At 37.4% G+C, this 11126-nt stretch overlaps 1 protein-coding gene across 1 annotated transcript; it reads left to right on the top strand.

Moving 5' to 3' along the window:
• The first annotated feature begins 1637 nt into the window (after positions 1-1637).
• LOC112201591 (F-box protein SKIP23) lies at positions 1638-3227 on the top strand. The gene is made up of 2 exons (XM_024342498.2): positions 1638-1758; positions 2050-3227. The coding sequence occupies exons 1-2, from the start codon at positions 1740-1742 to the stop codon at positions 3198-3200; spliced, it is 1170 nt and encodes a 389-aa protein (XP_024198266.1). The 5' UTR covers positions 1638-1739; the 3' UTR covers positions 3201-3227.
• The last annotated feature ends 7899 nt before the right edge of the window (positions 3228-11126 follow it).

Below are 11126 nucleotides of genomic sequence, written 5' to 3'. Positions count from 1 at the left end.
TTACTTAGAGAGAGAGAGAGAGAAAATAGAAGAGAGAGAAACCATGGGAGACTTCGCGGGAGCCGGTCACCGGCCGCCGGATTCCGGCCAACTTTCGCCGGAATCCGGTGACCTACTGCCGCCCACCGGAATTTGCTGAAAATCTCACCGGAAAGTTTTTTTGCCCCCTAGTAGATGGGCAATAAACCTCTATTGCCCCCCAATAGACGTCTATTGCCGCCCAATAGACGACTATCAGCCATGTATTGCCCCCCAATAGACGACCATCAGCCATGTATTGCCCCCCAATAGACGTCTATTACCCTCCAATAGACGACTATCAGGCTATCAGCCATGTATTGCCCCCAATAGACGACTATCAGCCCCCTAATAGATGACTATCAGCCATGTATTGCCCCCCAATAGACGACCATCAGCCATGTATTGCCCCCCAATAGACGTCTATTACCCTCCAATAGACGACTATCAGCCATGTATTGCCCCCAATAGACGACTATCAGCCCCCAATAGATGACTATCAGCCATGTATTGCCCCCCAATAGACGACCATCAGCCATGTATTGCCCCCCAATAGGTGTCTATTACCCCCTAATAGGACTTCTATTGGGGAGATTACATCAATTCAAAACGTCTACTGCCCTCCAATAGACGTCTATTGCCTCCCAATAGATCTTTAAGAGGCCTCTATTGCCCCTATAGAACCTTTTTTTTTTTTCCTTTTCTTTCTTTCTTTTCATTTCGGGGCTTCTGAACCAATTTACAGCAAAAAAAAAAAATTTGATTTGGGCACCCAGAGAAAAGCTCTGGGCACCAAATCGTGGTTCTCCTCCACCACCGGCATACCAGATCCATGTTCTCCTCTGCCACCAGCCTGTGTCGAGGCCGGAGAGCCTGGGTCGAGCTCGAGCGCCAATTCCCGCTGGAGATGAGTTGCGGTTTTGATTTCGTGATCGGCGAAGCCAAGCAACCAGTGACTTCAGTGTTCAGCACGAACTCGCCGCCGGCAATGGATGGCGCGAACTCCGAGCTCGCTGCACGAACCGGAACTCCGACCTAGCTGCACGGAGGTGACGTAAAGGAACTCCGAGCTCGCTGCACTAACTCGCCGCCGGCTGTAAGATCGATGGCGCCGGCTGCACGAACTCGCCGCCGTCTTCTGGGCTGCACGAACTCTTCACCAACTGCACGAGCTCCGGCTTCTGGGCTGCACGACTATTGCCGGATGAGAGAGAGAGAGAGAGAGAGAGAGAGAGAGAGAGAGAGAGAGAGAGAGAATCAGATCGAAGAGGGGAGAGAGGAGAGAGAGCTCGATGGCATATGGTGTAATTTATTAATTTGATTGAGGGTAAAATTGTCTTTTTAATTTAAATTGGGTAGTGGGGAATAAAAATCTGTTGCTGGGGTAAGTGAGATAACTTTGGCTCATTTTGGAGTTTTGGGTCAAGGACCCTAAAAAGAAAACGAAAACAGTCAAAACACCATCGATTTCTCTTTGTGGGCCGGTAGCACGAGAATTGTGTGACCAAACCAACATTGGAAACGAAAACAAAATGGGTACGGATTAGGATAAACAACAGAGCTTAGTGCCTTGATATATATCCATCTGTGAGAAAAGAGAGAGAGAGGGTGAGAGTGGGAGACAATTAAATAAATTTAATTAAGTGATCGTTACCTTCCATATCTTCTATCTTCTGGGTTTTTAGAGCACGAGTAACCATTCTAAGTTAGAAAAAGTCTTTATGGATCCAGGACCTCGGGGTACGTTTTCTCGGTGAAACTTTTGTTTCTATATCTTTACATGATTTTATCAGTAGATACTGCAAACTTGTTAGTATTGTTATGATGGCCGTTATATATAATTAAGATGATAGATCTGATCAACGCACGCGTATAGTTTTGTGTTATAGTCTCTTGAATTTACATTTATTTTTCTCCTGAATTAACTAGAAATACTTTGTTTTAAGACTGTTTCCAGTTAAAAAAAACTAGAGGTCGATTAAGAAGATTGAGATCGTCTGTCTCTAATTTTGTTTTTTCTTCTGTTTCCAGATTGGGCATCTTTGCCTAAAGACCTTCTTTATTCAGTTCTTGAGAGATTAGTGTTACCAGGAGACTACTTGCGATTCAGCATTGTTTGTACGTCATGGTATTCTGCAGCAAAGGATAATAAAGTTATTCGTGCAAGGATGACAGCTCCAATGCTCTTGATTTATACAGGCAAAAAAGATTATTGGAAATTATACGACATCATGGTTAACAGGTTCCTGGATTTGCAAGTGAGAGTTCCCAATAAGCGGCTTTGTGGGTCTTCAAAAGATTGGTTAATATTTGTGGATAAAAATGTCGCGGATAAGAATTTTGGAGTGACCCTAATTAATCCATTCTTTAGGGTCAGAGGAAGAAGAGAGAAAGAAAACTCCATCATTCGCCTTCCTCCACTAACGCCTCCAGGTTGGGAAAAGTGGTTCAGAAGATGCGAGTATTATGTCTACAAGGCTACAATGACAGGCGACCCAATACAAGATCCAAACAATTGCATAGTTTTTGCTATATATATGGAACAATCTCTCTTGGCATTTATTAAACCGGGTAAAGACACAGCATGGACGTATGTTGATGCAAGTGTAGATAGTACTGTTCGAGGGTGCCGCTTGGTTGAAGAAGTTACCTGCCTTGAAGGTAAATTTTATGCTGTCAACCATTGGAGTGAACTCATATCTTTTGATGTTACTGCTGAGTCATACTCAAATGTAAAATTGGTTGTGCCGGCGGGATTCAAACCACATTGCATAATCAAGAGATATCTTGTGGAAACAAAAGATAAAGAACTGTTAATGGTTCAAAGATACATAGAGTTTGACGATGAAAAATACATACGCGTGACAAAGAAATTTAGAATTTTCAAATTGAATTTCAATTTGTGCAAGTGGATTGAAGAAACCAGCTTAGGTGATTTTGCGCTCTTTTTGGGAGATAACACTTCAGAAGCTATGGTGCCTTCAAAATTTTCAAGTTGTCGACCAAATCAGATATACTTCAACCATGATCGTGATTTGTTTAGCCGTTACGGACCTCATGATTATGGTGTTTATAACATCAAAGAGGAAAGTTTTTCACAGCCTTACACCAAACAGGCTAAAAACCTGGTGAAGAAGAGCAATCGACTGCCAATTTGGGTAGTTCCAAGTTTTCATCTGTAAAACAACAGATTCAGTCCATGTGCTATTTTGTTTGCTGAATTATGTTTTCTACTATTTATTAAAAAAAAAAAATCAGAATATATTATGCTGTTATCTGATATGTTGACTGTATGCATGATTTCTATTAGTTAGTGCACAAATGCTGGTCCTCGTAAGAGTTGAATTACAATTTTTTATCAGAAGCAATAGATTTACATTATGTACTATAGTTCTAGAAAGTCCTGTATTTAACAAACATGCGGGCCATGGACTGGTTAATTGCTTTAAGACTGCGCCCTCTAGCTTCAAGTACTAGTAAAATGTGAGACAAGTTATGGTACTTGTGGATATCTCATACACTCATTTATAACTATTTGAACAAAAAATTACAATTATTTGAACCAAAATTACAACATTGAGAATAAAAGTTACCATATTCATTTACACTATTTACATATAATTAAACAAAAATTACAACATTGACAATGAATTTGTTCAAAAGCTTGTAACAATATCGTAAGAGGTGTAATTACCATTATCAGAACTAAGATTCAAAAGCTTGTAACAATGTCGTAAGAGTTGTAATTACCATTATTAGAAATAAGATTCCAACAAAAATTACAATATTGACAACGAATTTGTTCAAAAGCTTGTAACAATGTCATAAGAGGTGTAATTACCATTATTAGAACTAAGATTGCACAAAATAGGACTCAACATTACCACTTTGACAATAAATTTGTTGTCACTTTTGTAAATATGGGTATGAGATACCCACAAGTACACTAGAATTTTCCGTAAAATGTTTCATGCTCTGCCACTCTATTTGACGTACCCGAAATCAGCTCATCTTCTGTGCCTAGTAACCTATTCCGGCAGAAGTTGCTCATTCTGCAGCCAGGTCGTTTCACCTCTACACTCAAACCAACCCAGTGACTCAGCTGAGACGTGCGGCTCATGCCACCATCAAATCTTGCCCTCCTCCGTCAGCTTCTTTAAAGCTTAATGTTGATGGATCTGGCCTCCTCCAGCTTCTATTGTTTCTCCAGCTTTCCCAGTAACAACAGGACTCTACTTTGAGAGGCTAGGGAGATGCTTCCTTCCGACTCACCAAAAGTGGTGTTGCTCACCAGGCTTTCTTCGATCCTTTTCAAAAAGAAAATCCTAGCCTCTTCTTCATCTCCGATAAAACCATAATTCTCATAATATTGAAAGACCATATGGGTTTATATCATATATGGAATGATCGAACTGAGTAGATTTGTAACATGTACGTAATACTATCATTAATTTTCGGAATTCCTATAGAAAACTATGCTAGCCCTTATAACCAATCTGTCTTTTGTATTCTTTATGTGCGTGACCTTTAGTTGTGTTTTCACTCATTTGTTATTTTTTAATTTGAGATTTAATTGCTTCCAAAATGTTCAAATTCTTCCAACCAACTGTTATCAGTACTGTGAAAAAAATATATATAATTAATTCTTAACCAGTTGGCAGTCAAATACAGGATCAGCAAAAAAAAAAAAAAAGTCAAATATTAGAGGGTTAAAGCACATCACAGTTTACCGACCAACAAGGCTAGATGATATTATATGCTGTGATACCACTGCAGTGGCCTGCCCAGTTAGACTATTAGAGTGGCATGTGGTTTTAGAAATTATATATGATCCATATTTATAGTTAAAATTTAGTCAATTAACTTTGGTCCAAAGCCACGATGCATGGTTACCAATTGTATCACTTCTCTAGAATAAAAGAGATACATGAAAGTGTTTGCATTTTTATGACAATATACGTGACATGCAATTTGTTTGGATAAAAGTAAAAGTAAATAATTAGCAATGCCATGAAGTGAATAAAGATTAGAAATTCAAAGTGGGAAAATCATTTTAGTATCAAACGGTACAAAGCACACAAGAAATGCATTCACTTTGTTAGAATCTTCCGACTGTTCCGAAAAGAAATTATAGGCATGGAAGAGGAGTGTAATCGCAATCATAAGATTTCTACTTACATAAACCGCAAAAGGAGAGTTCTGTATGAGTACCAAGCATATATATAATATTGCTTTCTCCTCTAGAACTAACCTATCAGACCAACATATCATCTATAATATTTACTGAAAATTTAAGGTTATTACAATGAGCTGCGATTACTGTGTCTATAATTTCTCTGGGGTTGTTGATAAGCTTCAACATCTCAAAGAGGCTCATGATAAGCTGATTTGCATTAATTGCAATAAGAAATTTGACACAGCCTTTGCGAAAGCATTAAAAGAGCATTACAAGGCGAAACACACCTTAAAGTTTTCATTCTGCAACAAACAGAATTGCCTTAACCCGATATTTGAGAACGACTCTAGCCACCAATGTGTTAAACCAAGGCCTGCTGGCCAAGCTTGATAGTGTAATGAAGCTACTGAAGAGAATGGAATGAATGAAGATGATCATGAATAGAATCAAGAGGAGGCCGAGAATCACATTGGTACTGGCGAAGGATTAGCTATACTAATATATATATATGGCAGTCTAATTTTAGTTACTTGTTATTTGAGGTTTTATGTTAGCTTATACTATATGTATTAAATGAGGTTGCTAGAAGTTTAGGTAGTGTTGTGGGGCTTTAGTAAATTTATCCTCCTAAATTTGCTTATACAGTCCATCTGTTGTCCCTTTTGATATTGACTATTTTAGTACTTGATCGAATTCTGTCATATTATTGAGATGAGTTCTTTTGTTTTCGTCAATTGTGAGGGATCCTTTACATATATCTATATACGAAAATTAAGAAAGCAATACGAAACAAATAGCTACCGACACTGTAAAATTTTAGTTACTCAAATATCAAATAAAAGTAATGCAACCATTTACGTCGTCATCAGTATGTGTATATATGTAATAAGTTTTCATATAATCGGATTAGTGTGGGCCAATTTGTTTGTTCTATTTATCTCTTTCCACGGTAAATTTCAGGATCGATCACGCGGTACTCATGGAGTCCCAAACTCCCAATTGAGTTTCATTTCAATCATACGTTCATTTCCTCTCCTCATTCGCATGCATTTAATTTGTTCAACTAATTAACAAACTTGCATATATTGTCTCTTCTGCTCATGACTCTTTTATTTATTTTGGGTAGTGTTTGCTAAATTATACTCTATCAAAATTAATGGTGTATTTTGCATTAGTCGGAGCTCCTTAATTTCGTAAACTGAGAATTTCATATTGTGTAGTAATAGATGGCGGAAAAATGCGTCTACTGTAACAATGAGAGTAACGAGCGCAGTGAACATCTACGGCATGTAAGAGATGTTCACGATAAGGTTAAGTGCAACAAGTGCATGAAGTACTTTGAGTTTAGGCAAGATAACAACCCACTAAGAGCTCATTATGTAGCCAATCACACTGTGGCTAACCAATTTAATTTGTAACACTGAGGGCTGTCTCTGCCCCATCTTTCCCACAGGCGCCGCCGCCCAACACATTTGCATGACATGATCTCTGCGGGACTAATTTGATCGGATGTGACGCTCGGTTCTATAGGTACAACTCTTGTACCTGTCGAATTGGCATTCCCATACAAAGAGTCTCTTTACTGATCTCGGAAAATCAGGTATACATGCATTTGCATCTGAGTCAGTTTTTAGGAAGTTGGTTTTGGGCTTTATGGCATTACATTCGTAAAAGATTTTCTCTGATAAATAAAAGGGTAGTTTTTAAGTCCTAAGTATTTCAGGATTTTGTGGATATCTTGGAATAAAAGCTCTTTCCTAATTGAAGTCTAATTTGGGTTGTTTCTGGTTTGTTTGAATGGTTGCCGCTGGTTGAATATATATTGCAGGAATATACTCGGAAAAAGTGGACTTCATATACGCAAGAATTTTTGGTTTGAGTCTTGCATGTTTGTTTGAGTTTGTGTCTTCACAAAGAGTCAAAACACTTGGTCCATGTATAAGTGTTTGTGATCATAGTTTCATATGCATAATACTCTCTCGAGATCAGTAGGGAGACGGTGAAGAAAGAAGAACAAGATTTGAAGATCGTTCAAGTGAAGGAGTTCTAGAAGGAAGACAAACTTTGTATTAGATTTTGTGTGAATCTTATAGCCGAGCTAGTGCTATTCAAAGTTTGTAAAAGAACATATCCTTTTCAATATGATGATCTTTATTTTGGGTTCTCAAGAGTAAGAGCCCCGCAGTGTTTTTAATCTCATACTTGAGGTTTTCACTGCGTAACCAAAATCTGGTGTTTAGTTTGTTATTTTGGTTTCTGCTGCCCAGTAAGAATTGATCAGTGCACTGCAATCCCCGTTTTCCAGAAAATCATATTCTGTCCTTGTATTTTCAGGTTCTCTTGTACGAGACCTGCTAGGAATGCTATTGATCGATGATTACCTCATCTGTCTTTGCTTGTTGTACGTAGCTCCGATAAATGCATTTGTTGTTGTCTCGCTAGTACTCGTTAGTTCTGCTTGCTTTATGATTCTAATTGCTTTATGCTTTTAATATGCTCAGTAATAGAACATTCAATGTTCACCATGTCAAGTTGATTGATTAAGGTTATACTTCGTTTGGTTCTTTTATGCAAACCCTGTTCTTAATGCTTAATTGTTTTGCTAAAGCCCCTTGAAACCTCCATCACGATCGGGTTTCATGTTACAGTGTTATCGATCTTAAACGTAACAGGAAGGAAGAGGAATAAAAAGGTTGTTAGAAATCTTGTTGCTTATTGAATAAAAAGGTGACAACGCTGTCTTCTACAGACAACTGCTGCAACTATCTTTCTTTTTCTATTGTGGCAAATATGTGTAATACACTTGTTTGAACCCAAAAAAAATATTTTTCCCGACAAGGGAGACTCGAAGAAGACCGGGCCAATTTCCGTGGCCCAACCTATATATTTTAGATAAACTCAGAATATATTGTTTAGAGGCTAAATAAAGCCTACTTGGAGGTCAAGCAATTTTGAAGCGAATCTAGATATTCACTGATTTATTATTAGTTATCAAATATTTGATAATTAATGGTGATCTATTTGCTTGATTACCAAGTTTTGGCAAAGAGAGAATGTGGCAACATACTTCTCTCCCCATAATTAAGGTCATTGGTTGATCAATTAAGGAAGTACAAGGTGGGCCACCAGCTAAGCTTTCCCATGCAACTGATGGTAGCTAGACGTGGGAGAGATAGGAAGCATGTGATCATCCTTGATTGTCAATAATGAAGGAATATATATGTGTATATATATACATATATGTGATGTGATGGCTCATGCATGGTGCAATTAAGGACAAGTCTCCCATACAGTTATGCAATTAAGGTGGACGTGGAAATATTTGCTGCCAATATATATATGCATGATTGTTGAACTGAGAGTGCTCGCGAAGAGTCCTCGCGAGAATATATACATATAATTAATGCATATCCTGCCACATCCAAGAGGAAGATTATGTCTGAGACTCTAAGAGGCAATTAATCTTTGCCTATATTCTAGCGACGACGGAGGATAATTATTAATTGCTTACGATAGTTATCAAAACTATTAAGAGTTTTGATTTGATTTCAGGCCAATGACTGTGGCCTAAAATATAGTATTTCATTCATATTTGGAAAGTGCATCTGCAGCAGCCTATATATAGAGGCTAAAGATGATACAGAAAAAACAGCTCTCAACTCAATCAATCCCAGCGATTACAAAGCCTCCCAGGAGCAAACCTTCAACCTCGTTGAAACCCGGCGACCGTGCTTCCAGTCCTAGTCTCCTTGCGTGCCGACTGCCAGTACTACTGCCACCGATACAACCCAGCGAAGCAAGGGTAACACCCTCGCAACCCAGCGAAGCTAAAGTCACGCTTTAGCAAAACCCGTGCTTTCTCACAACTTCCCAGTGATTGCTCTGCTCAACCTACAACGTTGAGTATCGATACAGTGAACGCAAAGAGATCACAACCAAAGTCCTTATTCGTAAGGCAAAAGTCCTTTCCCGAAAGGCAAGAGAAGAACCTTGTGACGAGGTTGGTGCTCTCCTCGTCCACAGCGCTTGAAGAAGAAGTCAGGTCAAGGGACTACCCCAACGACTGCACCCCGCGATGCTGGCACGCCTGCGCAATCACTCGCCCAAAAGAGACAGTTTGCAAGCCAACTGGTTTTGGAGCCAAACAACACTAATACTGGACTAAAAAAATACTAAAGCCTCACACAATCAAAGAAGCAAAAGGGTTCATTCATAGTTTCTTAAACTAGAGTTGGACCTTGACTGGACATTAACACCAGAAGCAAACATCCAAATATGGAGATATGAATAGACACCCTTAAGACCAAACATTAATTACACATGATATGTAACAACATACTACAAAAAGACTGCAAATGATAACAAGGCACGACAATAAAAGATATCACCCAAGTTTGAGTTATCTTTAATGCAACCGATACGAAAAGTGCAAACCCTACAAATAACAAATTAAAATTTTCACTACCTAATTTCTCATTGGATAGCATTAATCTTCATCTTCTCCACCCAAATATGAATTTATTACTATTTTTTGTCTTGTTGCTTCCTTATTGTTAATTCGTTATTCAGTTAACAAAACCATTAATGTTAACTTCATCAAAATCTTTGCATGTAGTACCCTTTGTGAACACCGAAAGTAAAAATTTAAAATATGAAAAAAAAATCAATTTCATCTTCATTGTTCATAGTTGTTTACTTACTAATCTTTTGACATGGACTGAAATAGACAAACATTGAAATTGAAAGAAAAAAAACAATTAAAATGGAAGTAAATCTAATTATGATTTTATTAGGAAATTTTAGTATTTTTTATTGCTATAAATTAAATGTGAAATTTACGTTAAAAAAATTATTTTCTAATTGGATACATCTTATAGGAATATTTTTAGAAAGAAAAATGGTTTAGATAAGTAAATTTAATAATTGAAATTAAAATGTAGGGTGTAATGAGCAAGTAGGGTGAACAAAGAAAATGGTAGGGTAGCAATAGCCACACCCTAATTATCAATACCGAGTGACAATTATGACACATGTGCAGTCCTAACTCTAATTAGTGCAGTGAATGTAGTCACAATTTTGATTAGTACAATCACAATTTTGGTTAGTGCAATCATAATTTTGGTTATTGCAATCACAATACTGATTAGTGCAGTCACAGTTTTGATTTGTGTAGTAAGTTTCGATTAAGTTGAATCGTAGTTTCAATTGATGGAATCGCAATATGCAATCACAATACTACAATAGTTACATTTGTGATATATATGTAAATCATATATATATCCGAGTTTAGTTATGAGACTCATTCTCGTGTTTAGTTATTTTTATCAATCTTATTTCCTTTCACTATGTTTTTCATGAATCTGACCTCATGGCTAATGCAATTACATCTCTTGGCCATAACAAAATAGATCCCTAGACTTAATCAAAGTAGATTTCGCTCTTTGCCCTATCAACTTTCACTTTAGATTAGGTTAGTTGTAGTTGCCCCAGAGATTTTTGTAGGTAATTTTCTTAGTTCTTTAAGAGAAAAAAATCTTAAAATATTTTAAAAGAATTCTGAATTTAATTTTTGTATGTAAAAAATAATAATAATAATAAAAATAAAAAGCTGTTTAGTATCTACTTAAAAAGAAAACGAAAACACCATCAATATCTCTTTGTAGGCCGGTAGCACGGAATTGTGTGACCAAACCAACATTGGAAACGAAAACAAAATGGGTATGGATTAGGATAAATAACAGAGCTTAATTCCTTAATATATCTGTGAGAAACTTGAGAGTGGGAGACATTTAAATAAATAAGATCGTTGCCTTCCATATCTTCCATCTTCTGGGTTTTCAGAGCGCAAGTTACTATTCTGCTTTAGAAAAAGTCTTTATGGATCCAGGACCTCGGTGTACGTTTTCTCGGTGAAACTTTTGTTTCTATATCT

Source organism: Rosa chinensis, chromosome 5 (genome assembly GCF_002994745.2).
Source record: "Rosa chinensis cultivar Old Blush chromosome 5, RchiOBHm-V2, whole genome shotgun sequence".
Classification (NCBI taxonomy): domain Eukaryota; kingdom Viridiplantae; phylum Streptophyta; class Magnoliopsida; order Rosales; family Rosaceae; genus Rosa; species Rosa chinensis.
Note: the sequence above shows the minus strand (reverse complement) of the source record. Positions and strands in the feature narration are given on the sequence as shown.